Below are 21,743 nucleotides of genomic sequence, written 5' to 3'. Positions count from 1 at the left end.
TAAAGAGGCCTCCCGTATTGTCCATGCATTTTTATGGCTTTACAAAAATGAGCATTAAGTGAATAACAACAAACACAACTGTTAAACTAAGAAATATAATTTATTGCATAAAAATTGTATTTAGTTACAGGTAAGAAGGCTAGGCGATAATGTACAATTGTTACTTTACAGAAATAAAATAATGTCACTAGAATCCGTAGCTGTTTCATAAAAAAATGTCTGTCTTCTTGAGCAAAGGCTAAATGTTTCTCTTTGACGGGAGCAAGGAGGAATCCAGCTCCAGAAAAATGATCCAGAATTATGGCAAAAGATCCAACAGATACTCCACAAGTCTGGAGGAATAAACACTGCTGTCTACAGCTAGCCAGTCTCTGTCACAGGAACCGAGGAAACCATCGCACCACACGTCGCTTTGCCTTCCCCACATTGGCTTCTTCGGTAGCAGCTTCCTTGGTCAGTGATCCAGTTCTGCCGGGCCAGTTGAAGAATACAGAAAAAGCGGAACCCATCGGAAACCATTTCGATACAAAATCAAAAACCCTGTCGATGCCCTGATCGCTGAAAAAATAGAATTACTCTTCCAAACAACACAAAAGAAGCCAAAATGCTTCAGTTTCCTTTTGTACTTGCATAGCACTTACAAAGAGAAATGACAGATCTGATGCGTGTGCACGCCCACCTGCCCAAACACACACACACACACACACACACACACACACACACACACACACGCTGTTCATTCACACGTAACAGCGATGTGAGTCACTGCTGTAGAGGAGGGATACTGCCTGCGTTTTGGTTTTTGTGGTCTCAAACATGTGAACACTTGTTTTTGTTTTTGCCTCTGGAACACAGAACGACAACCGTATCTCACTTCTCAATGAAAAATATCTTTAGAGCTTGAAGTACGCTGCCCACAAACTCGGTGGCTCGGTAACAATGCGCGTAAAAATGAGAGCGGAGACATGAGTGACAGGATGACGGATGGACGGATGAAGACATAGTGGTGGACAGGCGATGCACTCGAACATGATGCAGTTGGCGTTGAGGTAAATTTGATGATGATGGTGTAGCTGATTGAAGACTTGAATATCTTCTGACATGACAATGACGAGTGTCAGTTGCTGTCGTCTATAGTAAAGTAAAATACCTGCAGCATTTTCACCTGGACGTCTGTGCACCTCATCGTGTTTTACAGACTCAAGTCTTGAAATTGACGCGCAGCTTTGAAAACAATCAGACCCCGTCTTGTTATAACGCTCCATTTGGCCTGCTCCACTACAATCGACGATAGAACAGCTCAGCGGGCGACAGAAGCACAGAAGACAGAACAGATCATCTTCGTGATCGTTAAACGTTGTGACAAATGGGGGAGGGGAAATAAAATCCACAAATATGGATAATACTTTAAAGAGCGTTTCCCACAGGAAACTCTTCAGGGATAACCAGCGAGCTCTCCTGCGGCTTGTTCTCGACAGATCGGAGGAGTGTGGTGGAGCGATAGAGGAATGCAAGGAGAGATGAAAGAGAAGCACCCCTGTGAGTCAGAGCGATACGCCAAGGCTTTGAGGCATTTGTTGTTACAGTATAAAGAATCTCTCGGTCTGTTGTCCACCGATTCTTAAACAAGCTTCCCCATCCAGCCTCCTACTACAAAGAAGGGGCCGCTTTTACTTTCAGCCAGAAACGTAAGCTCGAGCCCTCAAATCGGGATATTGATGCTCTCATATGAGTTGTTGCCGCGTGAAACAGAAAGAAATCCTCTTGTGTGTGTGTGTGTGTGTGTCTGTAGCCTCAGGATGTTGCAGACGGGTTGCTGCTTCCTGTCACAAGCCGAGCGTCGATGGAGCGAACTAACGCACCTGTCGCGAGGTGAGACGCCGTTAAATCATGCACTTCCACGCTGTCGCTGACAGACGGGCGTAATCCTGTGTTAGTGTTGCCGTGTTGAATACATGGATTTTGTGTTTTGTTTTTTAAATTTGTCCCAAAGCTTTGCCATTTATCTTCAGGGATAGCATCATTGTCAATCTTTGAAGAGGAGAGTCAACACAACAATATGACAGACGACTTAACACCCATTTTACGCTTTCATAGCCCCAAATTGGTTTTACATCTTGCAGATTGCTTCGGAGGATTCAAGCTGAATGAGGTTAGCCGTTATCATGGGATGGCCTGCATAAGAATAACTGGTATGTTGTAAATGTGACTAATTGGGAGCGTTAAAGATGATGCAGCGGTAATGTGGTGACTGAGCCAACGTGCTCTGTGGCCTTTAGATTTGAACTGGGGGGGGGGGGGGGGGGGCATATTCATAGGCAGGTATTCGTATTTTCGCCAAGGAGAAAAAAAGACATCTTGTTTGCGCTCTCCTCTTCTTGACCAATCAACAGTCCCCATCTGTTGTCATGACAACTAGCACTTCACTTTTGCCCATTTCTTCAAGTGCGGTCGCCAGAGAAACCAGGTCTGCATCAGCTTGGTGACAGGCTTCCCACAAGTCCAGCAGAACAGAGGTGGGGCCGGGTTTTGTTGCAAAATAGTTCAAGTACCTGAGGAAAAGAGAGACCGAGGAGGCTGGTAAGAAGAAAAGGAGCACTCCATTATTGATGACGGCCATTTGTAAGCCTTTAATATATAACTTTCAATTATTTTTTTTATTATTGTCAAATGACAAAGTCTTTTGTAAATTATGAGTTGATTATCATGAAATTCTGACTTTATGCTTGTAACATAAAAACGTCATTCTCCAAATCCCCCCTGATGCAGCGACACGCTAATCAGTCGGAGCAGGACGTGTGTTCAATCTAAACTGAACTCCTCCTGAGAATCACATCCTCAGACGGTGACAATCTTCGCACCACCTTGCTCACACTTCTGAGTTCTCGCTTGACAGCAGAAATCTGAGTAGCAGCGCTGCTGAAAGCCGTTTATCACATGTGAATGCGTGAGGTAGATCTGACCTGTCAAAGCCGAGGCTGCGAGCCAGGAGTCTCCAGTCACATCCTCGAGCACTGGGTGCATCCAAACTGGCACAGATCTTCTGCCGAATGGAACCAGGCAGGCGAAAGGCGTACGGCCCCACTTGAGAGGAGGGCAGGCAGCTGCCTCCTGACGGGAGGGGCGAATGTGGTGGTAGAGTCTGGATTGACGGACAACGATATCATTTATTTTTTTGGGACACACAGCAAAACTCCCATGACCTGATCTGTGTTGTTTCACCAAATCGCCATTACCTCCTGGATATCTGTGTGCAGCTGGAATATCTGTCCCTCCCCCTCCACCTGTCGGACGCAGATCTTACAGGCGAGCTGCGACACCGCCAGGCTGCTCCTCTCCAGGCTGAAGGTGCAGTGCAGCGGCCTCTGACTGCCGCTCCAGATGTGATAGAACGGAATCTCCTGTTTAAACAAAGAACAAGGAATTGAAGAGAGACCAGCTCAGGAACAGCTCGGTGTTTTTCTGTGTTCTAGAACACACTAAAAAGTGGCTTTAGTTTTTGACGCTAGATGATTCTGCCGTGTGTCGGGGGGGGAAAAGTCATTTCTCAAAATCACCGCCCGTGAATCAGCAGCGCTATCTGATTTCCTGTTAGTTTATTCAGACAGTTCAGATCGGTATCTCCGGTGCTGGAGGGAGGAGGGCACAGCAGAGCATTTGGGTATTTACCACGGCAGTAAAATATACGAAGTCCATAAGTTGTATTTTATTAGAAAATAGCCATCCTACTGAAACAGCTTACATCATTAACGTTCTCCTTCAAGCTGCTGCTGATCTGAGTTTTATATGGAGAAACATATTTGATGGCACCTGATACTTGGCCAGCAGCTTGCTTCTCCAGTAAGTGTGAGGAACGTCGTGGATGGACAGGCGCAGGTTGTGGTAGCTGTCTTTGAAGAGCAGCGGTTTGGGATCCTCCAGCAAAACGCCACCGAGACTCCTCTCCAAATCTAGCACCTCCTGCACAGGGGCAGAGAGAAAACGGGCTCAGAGGCTGATTTGCTGGATCCATTATGGGGGCTTTATCATTTAAAAACCATGCTGTGAAAAATGATTATACTCGAAATGAATCGCGCCTTCCCCACGTTAGTGCAAAGGAGTGCAAGCGAACATGTTTGAAAGCTGCTAGAACATTAGCAGCCAGAAATAATGAAATGTAATTCCATTAAACTGCAGGCAGCTCACTCATGTTTAACAATGAGTCCAGCTCTGGATGGATGGGGGTGGCTGCTTTCTGTTGGGTGGGGGGCTGAGTTGTTGTTTGTGGCGAGGAAGGACAATCAATATGTGATAAGAATTTGATTTGGATGAGTAGAGGATCTGCAGGGCCTCACTGTGGAGAGGAAGGACCTCTATTATCCAGGTCTGCTTTTAGCTATTCTTCCACACCACAAACAGAAAGAGGATGAGGAGGATACAGGACTGTTTCATTCTTCCTTCATGGATTGGTTGAAAAGAGAAACTAAAAAACATCCACTTTGAAACAGTCAATGGAGCTTCAAAAGCTGTTCCTCAATATCGCGGTTAATTAGCGACTGGTGTTTATGGAATTTGACACAGTCATGCAGGATGGGGAACTCTATTTTACAATTCAATTTAATCCGGATTGGATCCGGATTGAGGATACTGTCGCGATTTTTCCAAAGATAGGGGTACACAATGCATTTAGCAGGATTATGGAAAAACTGCTGATTTAAAAAACAATTCTGAAGAAGGATCTTGGCCTAACTGAGAGTGATCTGGATACCCGCCTGGATACCAAAAGAATCCGGATTTTTCCCTTTACATATAATGGACGCTTTAAAAAAAATTAAAATCAAAATCATATCTTGTAAAATATGCATTGAATTCACTCACCAAAAATCACATTCATAAAGGGGCCCGATATGAACTATCACGCAAAATGTCTTCTGGATTTGATCCAGAATGAGGTCAGGAAAAAAATGTATTTGAATCAAAAAGCCCCCATGGCTGGGCATCCTGACTGTTTCATGCGTGTTCATGCGGTACAATTTTGTCCTTGGGTAACGGTGTTATGTGTATTTTATGTTTTTTACTATCTCAATTTTTGGACATATTTCTGTTTGGCAGGTTTAAAATAAATTCAATCTACTACAACTGTAACGTTGCCAGGCTGACTCACACATCAATGAAAGGAATGAAACAGACGACAGTACAGAAGGAAACGAGGCGATAAACAGACACACAAGCAGCACCTTGAGTGACTGTGGGGTGTCATGGACACAGTAGATGCGGAGGCTGAAGTCCAGCGAGAGGCAGGGCGCCCGGGGTGCAAATAGTGCCAGCTGCAGGCGTTTGCAGGCAGGCTGTGGGGGGCAGGACTGGCCCACCAGGCCATACGTTCCCAGCTGCTCCATGAGAACGTGGCAACATTCCTCCTCCAGCTGCAGGTAGCACGGAGACGCCAGCGTCTCCTCTCCCACTGTCAGCACCTCCTGAGACAAGATTCAAGTTGAGCAGTGTCACGATGGAGGAGACATCCATCATTAGGTGGAAGTGAGGGAGTGTCTCACCTCCCATGCCCCCTGGTGGGTCTGTGTCTTGAGCGTGAGGGTCCAGTCTGGTGTCGGTGTGTCTAGCTGGGCACAGTGGGGCAAAGAGAGAACCACAGGGCGATTCAGCAGCATGCCGGAAGGCCCGCAACTCACTACGGGAGTCAGTACAGTCTGACTGCCCTCAGAGGGGAGCCTGTAAATGTCACACACACACACACACACACACACACATACAGGTTGATCACAGGGTATTTACAATAATTGCTGACACATCAACTTTATTAATAAACTAGAAAATGAGGAATGTCATCCAAAACGTGAGAACTTTAATTTCATTTGTACCAAAGACAGACCTTTCCTACAAATATATCACTAGCATGTACATCGTTAGCCTAATAGCATAATTACCTAAGGCTTAGGCAATGCCTGTTGATATTGGGCAATTACGCTGTGAGGCTAGCGATATCAAGTTAAAATGTGTCTAAAAATGCAAAAAAAACTAAAACCAAATCAGCAAACTGAAGAAAACACTTTTCCGACACACACCTTTTGGGCTCTTACAAATCTTGTGTGAAATGTAACTGAATTGTGTCCAGCTGTTTAAGAGGAGATGAGGATTGCCTGCATCCCTTGTTAAACCTGTTACAGACGCACAGATGGAGACGGAGACTCTGTATGGCCTCTGTGGTGGAATGTAAAAACACACATCAGGCAACAGCTTTGCTTGGAACATGCTGGATTTGATGTATCTGAGCCCCACTGAACATTAAACCTAAAGAAAAAGCTAAAAAATGATTATCCTTTTTAAAATTTGATTCTGTGATTCTAGAACTTTCAAAGGCCGGCGAGGTTCTTACTAAGGTGTGGATGAGGTCTATTCTGCCTTCTGCTCGCAAAAAAGTGGAAAAAGTGGAATAGAGAAAGGAGTCAGAAAAAGACACTCACGTGGTTTTGTCCCACTTGTTGATAATCAGGTACATCTCATAGAACTTTCCCGGGGGGATTGTGCCAGGAGGAACCAGCAGACTCACACCTGAAAGGAGACGATGCCTTAACTCACGGTCGAATGTGAATTCTTCTTTCACGTGGGTCAGGACAGGAAGTGATGTGTACCTGTGTTGGGGATGGTAAGGCGTCCTCCCAGATTGCCGAGGGTGGCGCTGGTGCTCAGCCCAGGCTCTCTGGAGAGGGTGTGGCTGTGAAAGTCTCGCGCTCTACCCACAGTACCCACCGACTTCAGACTCAGGATCTCCCCGTCCGAACAAATGTCCGCCGGGAGCTCCAGGGAGGAGAGGGTGGAGGAGTTGTACACCTTGATTTTCAGATTGGGAAACGGGTCCAACAGGGGAGAGGTGGTCATGGGGATTTTGTGAGGGCTGTCATTCTGTAGGGAAAAGAGAGGCCCACGGAATGTTCCTGCCGTGGCGGTAAGATCCGGAGGAGCTGAGGGATGCAGGGGGTGGGGGTTGTCTGTGGACAGGGAGGAAGAGAGGAGCTGTGCTCTTATCACCAGAAATGACACAGGCTGGGATGACACTGCTAAAAGGGAAAATGATTAATGTCACTAATTCATATTTCATGGAAAGAACGAGAGAAGGGACGCCATGACAAATGCTTGAAATGTAAAAAAAATAATGAAGCGTGGTAAAGAATGTAGAATTGAGTACATGACTATGGGATATAAAAAGGCGTGAAGGCATTCGTTTAAAAGAACTATTGTCAAATAAAGAAACAAAACAAATGCCGAGTTGTGCAGCGACTGTGTTCCCTTGAACCTACCCTGTCTGGGAGGCTTGTAGTTTCCAGGGTGGAAGGCGGCGGTGAGAGCAGATGAAGAGTCAGTGATGTCGCCATGGAGATGGCGGCATCTTCGGCGGTATGCCAGCACTCCAACGCACAGCACCAGAATCACACACAGCAGCAGTGCCCCCACCAGCCCGGCGTAGACCGCCACACCCGTACCCGGGGGCGCCAGCGCTGAAAGGAAGGACAGACGGTCAGACGGCCGTAAAGCCAAACACACACACAGACACACACACGAGGTAAATTAATATGAGGACACTTTCTATTCTATTAACTTTAATAGAAAGTTTAATAAATTAGTTTCTTTAATCTACGTTAGTACTGATAAATACTAAAATACTATATTATATACTGATACTATAAATTATTTGATTTTATGCTCAGACACAACAAGCTAATCTTTACCTTGGGCTACAGGACCGTGTACGATTAATTCAAATCTTATCAGTAGATTATTTATAAAAAATAATTAGTGTTTGTGGCCCCCCTCATTTTGTAGAGGCCCCCCTCTTATGAACATAGAATGAGTTTCTGGTCGTTTTTGTCTAGTGAGGGACTTCAGCCATGCAGGCTGCAGTAATTTGACTTCTTTATTTCCTTTCTGTGCTCCTTTCACATCATCCTGGCTCAGCATGGAAAGAATCAAGTTCAAGTGAAGCAATAAAAAGCAATTAGAAGACTGTAAGACATACAGATCTGGAGCTAATCACGCCGCTCAGGTTTCATCCATCATGCACCAGATCCCCATTAACAGCGGCTACTCTGTTAATAAAATCCACTCATCCTGTTTACTTCACATAAAAACAAAAAAGAGTGACTGTATTATTTTAAATATTATAAGGGATAATCAGCCAGTAGGAGCTAAACATGCATGTTTTCAGCTCAAGCAGACAAAGCAGTACTATTAAGCACAAGACACGTCTGATAAGCAAAGCCTGCATGGATTGAAGGGAGGTGGGGGGGTGGGCTTCTCCCCGCCGAGCTGGTTTGCTGGGAGATTGGCTGTGACTCGTCAGCAGGCTTTTAACTCTGACTCCTCAACACTAGCAGAGCCCTGACACGTGATCCAGTCAAGACGAGGAGCGAGGTTGGCTGGAGACAACGAAGAGGCAGAAGAAAGAGCGGCGAGGCTGGATAAACCGAGGAGGCGAGTGCCGGGAAGAGGCAATTTGGCAAAAATGTGATAGGAAGGGGTTTGATTTGTTGAGAGGACAGACAGATTATAAGTGTGGTGAGGAGGAGAGAGGAGATAAGGAGGAAAAGGCCCCCGTTTGAAAGAACAGGAGAGAGTGAGGGAGAAGTTGGGAGGAAAGCACAGACGCTACTCAGAGCAGCAGTGAGCGTAGAAGAAGGAGAGGAGGAGAGGACAGCCGGAGGCAGACGGGCTGGCAGACGAGCGCTCCCCGTGCTCACGTGGCACAACGGAACCGAATCCGACAGCCGTCCGCACTTATTACCACAAATGGAACAATAGTGAATTAGGTGCATTAACGTGGCTGCTCTCCTCTCAGCCTGTGACGCATTGAGTTGGAGGATTTGCCAGCAATTGGCGCGTAAACTCCATCACAGATGAACTGAAATTCAGACAGGATTGAGCTGCTTTTCTCAAACCCGCGTGCTGAGCCTTCACCTCGTAAGCGTACAGATCAAAGAGCCTCCTCGAGGCCCGTCTCCCCGCTTCGTGACACCGTTTGCAGATGCTTCAAGAGACAGATTTTCCACATTTTGATGCCTCAGCTGCAAACGATGCAACCTGCTAAAAATGGAGCCAGCTCATAAACCCACGGCTCAGTCAACAACAACCCGCGAGACAGGATGGGATGGAGACGCTACTGAACGGGATCTGAGATGACAACAAAGTGTGGAGAGACACATTCAGCTAAACGCTCCTAATCGGCATCAGAACACACACACACGCACACGCGCACGCAAACACACACAGAGACGGCGTGAAGCAGTGAAAGAGTGACGTCATGGGAAGGTGAACTTACGATGGCTTTCATGTTCAATAGAAATCTTTTTATCTGTTTAAATGGGGGGGGGGGGGGGGGGGGGACAAGAGAAGAAGAAAAGAAAACAAACACAACGTAAAAATGGATGGACCGGTCATTGTGAAAATGAAAGCTTCAATGACAACACGAAAACATCAAGCGAGTAAACAGCAAAACAAACAAACAAACAAACCCAAAATAAATGCTTGTAATGTGTAAACCGAGCTAGAAAGTGTCCTCTACGTCTACGAAACTTCTTCGAGGGCAGAAGGAGAATTCTGGGTGCGATTTACATAATGCGCCAGGATAAAGTGCCTTTTATAATGTGGCTCTGGAAGGATCGTTTGGACGAGAGAGGCAAAGTAAAAAGTAGTTGTGTAAAATGACGGTGCATGAGGAGGACGATGTGGACTGAAAGTGTCTCTTTACACGGCCCACAGGGTTAGTGCGCCATCACGCCGTTCTGACGGGAGCGGAGCGCCAACGTGAATCATCCCTCCGCCGTTAGGTGAATATGGAAAGCATCTTTCAGGATCGTGTCACTTACGATATTCAAACCAAATCACCCTGTACGGAGTGGAGTCCCAGACCCCCCCCCCCCTCACTCACCCGGCGGCTTTTATAATCTGGTATAGGAGGAAGTGAAGATGATGGCTTGTGCTGCCTCAGAGTGTTTTTCATTTACGACTGTGGTATTTAGCCCCTCCCCAGAGTGATTAAGCGTGAGAGAGCACAGTCGGAGTCTATTTTCTGATTGTGTGAAGCAAGGCAGGGACAATGTCATCAGGACAGTTTGTCCACATAATAGTCTCACCACCGTGCGGGGAATATCAATACGTCTCTCAGTAACCTGTAGTTTGCCAAGTGACACATTTCCAAATCCCCCCCCCCCAGACCAACTCAAGTGCATGTTTTTCCTGACAGCCCCCTGAGAACTCTGCGCACGGCCAAATCACAGCCCTTTTTTTTGGTCTTATCTGACTGCGCTGCAGAAGCCTGTTTATGTCAAGGCTTGCATGTGCGTCCCGGAGGTGTGCACACAACCCCCCCCCCCCAGCTGCATTGTGTGTGTTATCAGAACGTGTCTTGCTGCCCCTGTGGATGCGCGTCGCTGAGATTCTAATGCGCTGTCAGCTGGATTCCTCCCGGCTCATCACGGGCTGCACACGAGGCGTCACTGGAAGTCTGACTCACTCTCGGGCGCTCTTCCCTGCGCTCATTTTTCAACTTGGCCGCGTCATGTCCGCTTCCCACTCCGCACACTCCCTCAACCTCTCTCCATCCGTGTGTTCTGTAGACGTGGATCTTCTCTCAATGGGAACATATATTTAGCCTCATGAAGCATCTGTCAGCAACTGAGCTCATTCACCCCGTAAGCCATGGTACGATTGTTAAATACTGGGGAAATCCAGAAATACGAATATTATGAAACTGTGAACACCTTAATATTGATCCCTTCAGATGTCCAAGACACGCTTTCCCCCCTTCACGTATTAGATGCTTGGACTCGCACTAATCGGCTGACACCTCACAGATGCTGATCTGCATGAATAATTACCGTCTCCAAATTAGGCGTCTGAGCTCAATATTGGCTCTCCTCTGACATCTAACCGCCCGGCTCAACATTCTGTTCCGGTGACTTACTGCGTGCGCACAGCCCCTCGGTGCAGTTTTTGCTCTCCATCATGCTGCCGCTGCAGTGTTTCCCTCCGTTCCTAGGTGGGGGGGCTTGACACTCACGACTGCGCCAGTGGGTGCACTCGGTCCCGCAGGCGGACCACTTTGCCCACTCTGTCCAGCCGCCGTCCACTGGAATGAACCAGCAGAGATGTGTCACTGACTTTAGGTTAAAAAAAAAGAAAATTGCAATGTGATTATATACTGCATATATTCCATTTATGGAAGAATGTTTTATTCGAAAAAAGTGATTTCGAGGTCTTGGTGATCTGACACGGTAGCATGTGGTTAGGTGTGTGACAGATAAGTAGATGATTCATGACACAGTCGGAGCGGTTGCATGACCAAGACCTATTCTGTCCTGGTTGGATGAGGTTGATTTGAGCCGAAAACATTTCAAATGGGTTATCTGCCTGGTTTTATCAAATTAAGCCTCATGTGGTGGAACACAACCGAACGCCAAAATTCATCCTCTGTTAAATAGCCCATTTGGGAAATTTGCTGTTATTCCAGTGTGTAATGACTTTGTTCTGTTGCTGTTATGAATAATAAAGATGAGAGGGTCATCCTCACCTGGGCACAGCGTGGTGCAGGTCACCCTCTGGAAGGGCGGGCCTTCGCAGAAGGCTCCTCCATTCAGCGGGGCAGGATTGGTGCAGCTGCGTGTTCGCCGCTGCCAGCCCCGCCCACACCTGGCGTTACACTCTGACCATTCGGTCCATGAAGACCAGCCTCCGCTCACTGGCAGAGGATAGATAGATAGATAGATAAATAGATAGATAGATAGATTTTATTGGTACCCGTAGGGAAATTTGTCGGAGACAAATACTTCTTTAACTGACACATTTAAGAGTGATACGTGGTTTCGTAATTAACAAAGTGTTTCCTGCTGAGAGTCAAATCTGATTTATTTCAGTTTTCACAACTGCCAGAAAACAATAAATTGTATAAAGTTGAATAAATAAGATTTAGATTTAGGGTTAGCTGAGTGACTGTGAGTGTGTGTGTGTGTGTGTGTGTGTGTTACCATAAACGATGAGCGTGGCTGTGCTGCTGCGTCTCTTTGCCACCACATTGCGAGCCACACAGGTGTAGTTAGCGGTGTCTGAGAGTCTGGCCTGTTTGATGATTAGATCATGATCAATGGTGATCAGGAAGTTGGAATCCTGCAGCGGATCAATGGCGTCATCATTCTTTAGCCAGCCCACCTATAGGAACAAGCGTGTTTTTTTGTCACATATTAATGTGTTATGTAGCGTCTAAAAAGAACAAATAAAGCTTCACAGAACATAAATATTTTCTTGAGCCATAAAAATCCACATTTCCGAATATTTTCTCCTCTAATAACAACTTTGCAAGGGGAATAAACGCAGTCTTACAGAGCTGTGAAGTTGTCAGGTAGTAGGACACTCTAAAATATCAGGGGGTTGTGCTTTTAGTAGTATTTTGAGATAAGACTTATTTTTCTCCTTTTTGTTCTTCTTCCATTTCTGTGATTTCTTGGTTTCTATGAGTCGTGCACTTTGGTGTTTCCTCGGCTGCTGTGTAATAAATAGATAGAAACCTGCAGCTACGACTAATTCCACAGAAGTCCATCCAACAGAGTGTAAATCCAGCGTAGCTACAGATCTGACAAAAGCATCGGATGCGGCACACAGCGCTCTTGTTCTCATTAATGTGTTTTTTTTCTGTGAACATTCTCGGCTTTATTCTTCTCAATGGAGATATTTATTTCATCTCCATCCTTTCGATGGCTTCAAATCCAGTGACCTTGAGAAATATGAGTACAGGACAGGAGTTAGAGTAAATTAAATGGGCTGTTGAGCCTTGGCAGAGGTATATACGCGCTCACAAAGTGTCATTCTAGAAAGAGAAATACATTTAGGGTTTTAGAGCTTGGTTGCTTTCCGAAGCAGGGCTGTGACAAATATAGATGGTGTTATGTTTTTACCCTTCAAAAAAAAAGAAAACGAACTCTGAATATACCCGCTAAGGATACAGATACAGGATGGAGAGTGTGAGATCTACCTCGGCAGTGGGCATGCCCTCTGGGGGGCGACACTGCAGAAGCACCTCCTGCTCGAGCCGCACCTCCCGCCCCAGCGGCTCCTGCTCAAAGTTTTTCCTCAGGTCTACAGGGGGTGACATAGATGTATTCAGAATTTAGCAAAGGTTGGCCGATGACACCTTGTTTATCTTGCTGACACTGGCTGTCACACACACACACACACACACACACACACACAGACACACACACACACACGAAGTCAAATCCCCCAAAATCCCATGTCTGTACGTTGTGGTTTCTCACTTCATATCCTCATGCAGACTGTCAATCACAGACGCTGCACATTACCAGGGGACCGAAGGAAAGCTACAACAACTTCATTTGCATACGTACTTAAGCTGACGTATATGACAAGCACAGAGTAGGAAACATTCCCCCTTCTGTTGACTCTCTCCCTCACACACACACACACACACACACACACACACACACACACACACACACACGCACACACACACAAAGCCTTGATACTGACATGCAATGCGAACATAGGCACGGTTACTCTTGGTGGTGCCAGCTGAGCTCCAGGCCACACACTGGCACCAATAGTCCTCCAACCCAAACAGCTCCTCCACCTGGGTCCTGGACACAGAGATGTCCACCTCCCGCACCACCAGACCTGGGGGGGGGGTTAGAGGGGCATATTTTACACAGCGCATATAAATACTGCCTTGGCTGCAGGCCAATGGCAGTTAACATGCTCGTAAACCCCCCCGTGGAATCTAATGGCTTATGTAGTTGAAAATGATGCTCGTAATTGAGGATGATGGTTATGTCTTTGAAATACAAGGTGACATTACGATGTGGCGTGCAGACAGGCGTGTTTGTAGTACCCGTCTGCGTTTCACCTGTGATCTGGTCCAGGCTCTCTTTGGTCACGTGATCGTTCTGATTGACCCATTCTCCATTGCATTTGAAGTAGATCTGAGTGGCCGGCGATGCCCGGCACCGCAGCTGGACCGGCCGGTTCTTCACGATAAATGCGTCCTCCGGCTCCAGTAGGAACTCTGGGAGGGGTTCCGCTGGTGCCGATGGGAACGAGTCGGGGAGAACCTCAGCCTCGGTGTAGTCGCTGCTCTCTGAAAACACAGAGCACAGAAGTGATCAGGTTTAATTGAAGGGGAACGCCTACAAAGATGTGACTCAGCACGGGTATTAAACTCTGCTCTCGTATACTCCGACCTCATTCTCAAGGAGGACAGATGCCCCATGGGCATTAACAAGCTTTCCCAGAGAATGAAGCGCGTGTGTTTGTCAATCCTGTTTCAGGGAACTTGTCGACGGATTTGTTGGTACTGTTTCACGGTACACTTTAAGGCAAACCTGTTCATATATGTCTAAAGAACATTTGAAGAGCTGACAGTCTTCACAATGACATTTTCGCTTCCTTAAACTGCCACAAATCGGCCCATGCAGGTCTCCTGCTCCGGCCTCTTTGAGACTCCATGCCTCTCAGCTGGGGAGGAGACAGGTCCTGCAGGTCGCACATTATCCCATGACCTTTTCAAAGTGACGCATCTCTCCAGGCAATTTCGTCAAGAGCCTCTTCTGGCAGGAGTAAATAGCGTCTCTGGCCTCTTTGCTCTGACTTCTTACTTCAGAAATAGTTGATGGATACAAGGGAACCATATTACTGGCGAAGTTTCTTAGCAGTAGATAGATTTAGGTATTTGTACTGATTTGCAAAACCCATGAGAGGAAAATTTGAGATTTCTATAAATGTAAATGACGACAGTTTTAAGAATATCATAATGATGAACTGTCAAATACATGAAATCTCTTATTGTCAATCTGTTCATTTCTCAGTGCTGGAAACGGATCCAGATTCGGACCCAGTCAGGCTTTCGGGGCTGCACGGTGGCTGAGCACGACGTAAGCTCGACTCTCGCCACAACTCGTCTGTGTGTCCATCAACTGGATAGTGTCCTTGAGTTTTGGTGCAAAACACCGAAGCACAAGAAGACGGAGAAGAGCTTACGACGATTACAGGACTGCAGCAACCTCTGCCATGATGAAGAAGACACTGTTGATGTGACGGTCCTCCTTAAAGCTGACATGTCCATCACACAAATATAATATAGTCTACTATCAAACTCTATTTGTCACTTTATGACCATCCCTGTTGGGTCATCCTGGTTGTTATAAACTGACCCTGCGTCTGACCTTCCTAGAGAAACTTTGTTTCACTTTTTGAACATGATATAAATTCAACCAGCATGAAATACTTTTTTCTCAGACATAGATGCATTTAATTCAAGACAGAAAGAGGTCACTGAAGTGGACCCGTTACCGGAGAACATTTTCTCAGTTTGAAATAAATTAGAATTCATAAAATTATAAAAATATCAAACGGCATTGCTACAATTTGCCGATTACAGATATATACATTTTTGTGGGTAAAAAAATTATGAATGTTTTTTAATTATGCTTTGGAAACTTTGGAAATAACAAGAATAATATTTTTTTTTTATATAGAGATTTTCTAGATACTCAAAGTCAAGGACGAAATGCAGAAAAGACCAATAATTGAGTGAAGACAGGTTTGTGAAAACATATGAGGGTTTTAGAATTATTCTGGACAAACAAAAGGTGAAGGACAGGTGAGACGGATCCCGTCCCTGTATGTCCGTCTTCACTTTCATTTAGTAAGCATTAAATGGAAGACTAACAGAGTGCAGAGGGCTGACAAACTCCAGCTAAGAGAAGCACAAAGGCATAAAGGCAAATCCTTTTCTTGCCACACACACACACACCACACACTGGAATAGGTAGTTTCCTACATTGCGCCTTTTAATTTCCTCTAAATCCTCTACATTGAGTGGATAAAGATAGAGGTGGGTGGGCAGATGCTGCTGCGTCGCTACAATGACATTCAAAGGAGACAAATGTGCAGGATTCACAATGCACTTAGCTCCAAACTAGTCACTTATCCCACAAGCAGGGGACAAGCGAAACTACTTAGAAAGATGAAATCTACTATTTTAGGAAGTGAGCACTCCCCCCATCCCATCCCTTTGACAGCCAGTCTCAGAAATGAGAGGGAAGCAGAGAGGAAGACAGCCTGGAGGAAGTGGGAAAGAAAGGTGTGTCAACAGGGATTTCATGGTATTCATAGGACGAGAACATTTTCAGGTGGAGGATGGTACCATCGATCGACCCAAACCTCACGTCTAAGAAGAGGCCGGAGCGGCACTGGTCACATCAAAGCAGCGCTGTCGCTGAAGGATGCGCAGAGAGGGCAGCAGCTTCTGTAGGCCCAGCAGCCATCCAGGATGAAGCTGTCATGTTCAGTCTGTCTCCAGAGCGTCTCAACAGCAAACACATCCCTGTTCTTCTTCTGCAAAGACATTCCCACTGACAGCTTTTATTCAGCCAGCTGGGACTATAAAACGTAGCCTCACCGCTACTCCCATTCACACATGACCTCAGTTTGACCCCGGCGGTGTGCAGCAGAAGCAGACGGGCTTATAATTCGGGCAATGACGGCGTGACGACAAATACAAAGCCACGACAGAGAAAAATAATTTCCGTGTTACGTTCTTCAGTAATCAGGCTGAGAGTTATGAGAAGGAGGTAAGTCAAAAAATGACGGCTCAGTACTCTTTTGTGTCGATCTCACGCTGAGTGATTATTTTCTCAAATGATTTGTTGTTAACAAGACATGAAAGCTTATTAAAAAATAAATTTGAGTCAGGAAGTCCTTCTCCTCCCCTTTCAGCCTTATTCTTTTCTCAGACATGATGCATGTTTTAGTGGACGGTAGTGGCACGTCCATCACAACTAGCTGTACAGTGAATGTATAACTCTCTCGCTCGCTCTCTCTCTCTCTCTCACACACACACACACACACACGTCCTAGGTTATATCCTGCCAGGAGCCGGGAGTCAACCCTTAATCACACAACAGGCTCAATTAGGCACGTACAATGCTGGAGTACACAAACATTTAGATCAGCACAAATCAATGGGAATAGTTAACACTTCTTTAAAGAGATGTTACAGGATGAATCCCATTCCTGGCCTTGCCCCTTTCCCAGTTCTCTCCTCACGTCCTCCTGTTCTCCTCTTACTAAGTCGTCGCCTCCAGTCTTTCAGACTTTGAATTCCCTGTCAATAAGCGATTGTGCTCTGCACTCCCCACCCTTTAGCCCCGCTCTTTCCCATTGTCCGGCATTGATCGCTCGGTGTTCAAGCACTGGCTGAAAAAAACGCAGCCTGTCACTCGTCAGGCTTGATGAAAGGGGGGCCACGGAGGGAGAGACAGAGGAGGGCAGACGGGGACCGGCAGCAGACAGGCAAACAGGAGGATGGCGGTTCAGATGGAGACAGAAAGGGAGGATCAGCCTTGTGTGTTTGGATAAACCTCTTTCCGTGCAGTGAGTGTGCGTGCTCGCGTGTGTGTGTGTGTGTGTGTGTGTGTGCGTGTGTGTGCGTGTGTGTGTGTGTGTGTGTGTGCGCTCCGGGGCCTTCAGAGTTTCATTAAAACACTTGTGGATGACGGAGGCAGCGTCTTTCTATCCAACTGCCTCTCTTTGGGATAATGGAGCTGGGGGTTTCAAGTGGAACCTGTGTTTTTGGGCCAGCACACAAACATCCATCAGAGCCCAGCAGCCAGCAATTTGAGCGGAATGGAAGAACCTTAAAGACAATAACTCCTCACTGCGCCGGCACAGCAAGTCTTTTATTACTCTAATGACAGGCAGCAGGCAGCCAGAAAGCAAACACAGGCTTCTGGGTATTCTTTCCAGCCGCTCACAATCACTCATTCACACAGACAGACTCCAGAAACTTGGGTCACAACCTGTGCTGAGACGTGTACAGTAAGTACATCCTCATGCACCCACTCTGATCAGACGCAAGGCCTCAACCACAAGGTGGAGAGATGGAGGGAGTCTTGACGGAAGGGAAGATAGCAATGCTGGATAAAAAGACAGGTCAAGAGACACTAGCAGAGGAGAAGAAAGGACAAAGGCGATTGAGTTGATGGTGATAGATGGCAACCAAGATGAATTGCTCATCTGTCTTTGTCTCGACGTGTCTGTGAGATGCTGTTCTTTGTACCCTCTGTCTTTTCCTTACCCTCTTTCACTCTCTTACCTCTATCGCTCTCTCTCTCTCATACACACACACACATGGATGGCTGCAATTATCTTAGTCCCAGCGCCTCTAGCCAGAGAGGAGTCTAAAGCGTCTGTACTTTATCATTACCTTTACAGACTTAGTCATTACTGCCCCCCCCCCCCCCCCCAGTGCCATCAATGTCCCAACAATGCACCTAGAAGTGGGAGGAAAGAGGAGCGCAAGGGAGAATAAAAAGAGTCAGACAAAAGGAAGCTATTGTAAAAGACACAGGGGTCATTTTGGTTTTGTTTTTTTCTCCTCCTATGAGGTCAAAAACAAACAACAGCACAGCATCGCAGCTCCTTCACTCTGCTTCCTGGTTTGGTGTCTGACATGCTTTCCTTCGGGCCCTCCCTCGACCCCTGTCCCTCATGCCTGCTGGAATCAAAGCCCTTTGTGCAGCTCCAGTAGACTTCAAATGACATCCTACATCGCTAAACACAAACACACAAACACACACACACACACACACATGGAGACACAACTACAAGCTCCGCCAGTCCACTAAGGACAAACAGCTGTGAGAGTCAGTTGGCTGTGGCAGAGGAAAGAAGTCCAAAAAAATAAGGTGATAAAAAAGCCTCTTTGTAACATTGACTTGCTGATCGTCATCCTCACCCAGTCTACCTCATTATCATTGTTCCTGCCCTGCGGTAGAGTCGTGCCTGCTTCATGCAAGCTGGAAGAGGTGCAGGTCGATTGCCTTCCTTCCTTAAAGGACGATTATACAGCGCATGATTAATATTCACTCTGACCTCATTGCCAGACTGAAAACAACGGGGAGTGAAAGAAGGAACCAACGAGGAAGGGAAACGTGAAAAATGAGGAAAGAGGAAGTGTCCAAATGTTGTCAACAAAGTGGATGGAAAGAAATCACTGAATTTGTGAGTCAGCATGTGTGTGTGTGTGCGTGTGTGTGTGCGTGTGTGTGTGTCTGTGTGTGTGGGTGTGGCATATGGCAGGGCATGATGGGACATGAGTGCAGATTGCAGCGAGACAGCATCACTTCTCACATCACCAAAGCCAGACTGGGTGTGAGGAGTCATGCAGTTCTCCCATCTGACTGCGGATGCATGCAAGCACACACACACACACACACACGCACACACACACGCAAACACGCACACACACACACGCACACGCACACATGCATATACATTTTCAGCCCTTTTTTGTGCACATAGGGGAAAATCTATTAATATGAAATGTCATCAATTCACACAGCATCATTTCAACAAGGAAGCTCCACCCACATGCTCTCTCCACATGTTCAATTTGAAAGAAACAACAAACACACTTAACTACTAACGCTGGAAAGAATGACTTTTTGTTTTTGTCTGACATAATTCTTTTGATTTCATGAAAAACAAAATCCAGATGAGCGGTATCAGCATGTTTATTACAGAAACACAACCCTGATTGGCTCTAACGCGTGAGCGAGGAGGCCTGCAGACTGGCTATGTCTGTTATGTGTGGAGCTTACCCTGTTTCATCAAGCTGCGAGCATCAGTGTACAATTGATGCTGCAGACTGTGTGTGTGTGTGAGAGAGAGAGAGAGAGAGAGAGAGAGAGAAAGAGAAAGAGGGAGGTGATTGGAGGCCGGAGGCAGATTTGGAGAGGGGGAAGGCCGAACAGGTGATGGAGATAAAGTGTGACGTAAATACTTCGCTTGTCCTTCCAGCATGTCTGGGTGACGAGAGGAGGAGCACACGCACGAGGACATGACCTTTCACATGCACGCACACACACACAGCAAATAAATTGTAACTGTAACTGTAAATAGAGTGCTAGCTCACACTCTTAGCTTCAAGGTGTGTTTATCCCACAACCTCCAAACTGTAAAAGAAGTGTGACCACCTCTTTAAAAGAATTTTGCAGCAAGTGTTATAATGACAATCAAAGTTGCTGGAGGGTATATAAGGAGAGCACACACACACACACACACACACACACGCACACATATATAAATGTAATTTCATTCCATGGTTCCAGATAGTAAAGAAGGCCCCAATGACGGGAGCAGCAGTCTTCTTCTTTTCTACTGATTTGAATGAGAGTCATCTGCAGATAACATTTCCCCAAAATGAACCACCACAAAATACTGAACACCCCCATTCCTTTGGTGACACAAAAATAAATAAATCCATTATGATGGAAATTAAAGATGACAAAATTGAAATGCATAGTTGCAAAGTTTGCAAAAGGTATGTTCCAGATAGAATGTCAAGTTTTGAGTAAAGAGACAAATTCACCAGCATTCAGAGTCACCTGGAAACAAAGTGTTTCCATAGAAAATACAGAGAAACGACACACATCACAACTACACAATGGGGCTGATGCTTGTGTGAAGCCTGCTGAAGCAAGTCTTTGAGGTGGGATAATACTGGAGGACTGTGTGCCTGTTTTGCATGATGCCATACTGCCTTCACATTGTGTGTGAGAGGTGCGACATGCTTGTTTGTAACAGACCGTGGATTATATTTACCCAGTGTGTGTGTGCGTGCGAGGGCCAGCCTCCTCAAAGCGAGACTCCGTGACTGTGTGTTTCAGCGTGTGGGTGAGTGTGACTGCGAGAGTGGGAGCGCTAAGAGGATTTGCGCTTGTGTTGTGAGCCCACTGCTGCTATTTGACTAGCTCTGCTGAAAGTATGCTCTGTCGCAGCTAGGGGGCGCCACCCCCTGCAGCGACCATTAATCATAGCCGCTCAAAAGGTGGCCCTGTGCCGCTGGTGTGCACCCTGACAACCACCCACTGCACGGAAACACCGGCATGTACAAGAGGCTCCATCAATCACTGGAGAAAGAGAGGGTGAGGCGACATGAGAGGGAAGAAATCAGGACGGGCGAGGAGAGGGGGAGAAAATGCTGCTTTCCTATTATCCTTTCCAAATTACAGCCCAATGTCACGACGACTTCTAGGAGGTCAAACTAATGCAGCAAACGAGCATCTGTGTGCCCGTGTCGAGTGGAAGGCCCCACTGCCTCTTGCACCACCGCTGTGCAGATGCGTGATGAGAGTGGTGCAAATCCACCCGGAGCGGCTGTTGCCATGGCGGGTGTTCACCGGGAGCCGGCTTCTCTGGAGAGCTCCCGTCCACAGACATTTACTATGCTGCGTTTATTTAGCCACTATTTGGAAGTCTTGATTAAAATCTGTCCTTCTCTGTCACTGATTCTCTCGCCGTGACTTTGGCTCTGCTTGTGTGTAGGTGTGTGTGTGTGTGTGTGTGTGTGTGTGTGTGTGTGTGAGTGTGCGTGCATGTATGTGTGTGGTGAATAGGTGAGCAATACAGTGGGATGAGTGTTTGGAGTCTCTGTCCATTTAAATGGCAGTAATTACATGAGAAGATGAGCTGCATTCCTTCCTGAGGGCAAGCTGATTACAGGCCTCTCCTCTCTGGGCCCCTGTAATTACCCACTCTACACCCCCCCCCCCTCCACTCACCCCCATGCCTCACCTTCCCTCCCACTGTACTTGCATTGGCTCTGCTTTGCCTCGTCCGACTAAAGGCTTGTTCGCCCCCTCCTCCTGTCCTCTGATCCACCTCTGTCAAAACCTTTGCAATAC

The 21,743-nt window shown here is 46.6% G+C and overlaps 1 protein-coding gene across 1 annotated transcript in view; it reads right to left on the bottom strand.

Annotated features, from left to right (window-relative positions):
- Positions 1-2,386: 2,386 nt before the first annotated feature.
- Positions 2,387-21,743, bottom strand: part of unc5b (unc-5 netrin receptor B) — a 41,111-nt gene continuing 21,754 nt past the window's right edge. Inside the window, exons 2-17 of the mRNA XM_068740998.1 lie at positions 13,904-14,134; positions 13,531-13,674; positions 13,016-13,119; positions 12,015-12,195; positions 11,561-11,728; positions 10,955-11,119; positions 9,311-9,343; positions 7,296-7,493; positions 6,630-6,986; positions 6,462-6,549; positions 5,535-5,709; positions 5,217-5,456; positions 3,811-3,960; positions 3,237-3,401; positions 2,964-3,142; positions 2,387-2,552 (exon numbers count right to left, since the gene is read on the bottom strand). Coding sequence (XP_068597099.1) covers positions 2,387-2,552; positions 2,964-3,142; positions 3,237-3,401; positions 3,811-3,960; positions 5,217-5,456; positions 5,535-5,709; positions 6,462-6,549; positions 6,630-6,986; positions 7,296-7,493; positions 9,311-9,343; positions 10,955-11,119; positions 11,561-11,728; positions 12,015-12,195; positions 13,016-13,119; positions 13,531-13,674; positions 13,904-14,134 — 2,744 coding nt within the window. The remainder of the gene's footprint in view (positions 2,553-2,963; positions 3,143-3,236; positions 3,402-3,810; positions 3,961-5,216; positions 5,457-5,534; positions 5,710-6,461; positions 6,550-6,629; positions 6,987-7,295; positions 7,494-9,310; positions 9,344-10,954; positions 11,120-11,560; positions 11,729-12,014; positions 12,196-13,015; positions 13,120-13,530; positions 13,675-13,903; positions 14,135-21,743) is intronic.

Source organism: Brachionichthys hirsutus, chromosome 7, assembly GCF_040956055.1.
Source record: "Brachionichthys hirsutus isolate HB-005 chromosome 7, CSIRO-AGI_Bhir_v1, whole genome shotgun sequence".
In the NCBI taxonomy this organism is placed as follows: domain Eukaryota; kingdom Metazoa; phylum Chordata; class Actinopteri; order Lophiiformes; family Brachionichthyidae; genus Brachionichthys; species Brachionichthys hirsutus.
The sequence above is the reverse complement of the archived record's forward strand: the minus strand, read 5'-3'. Positions and strand labels throughout refer to the sequence as shown.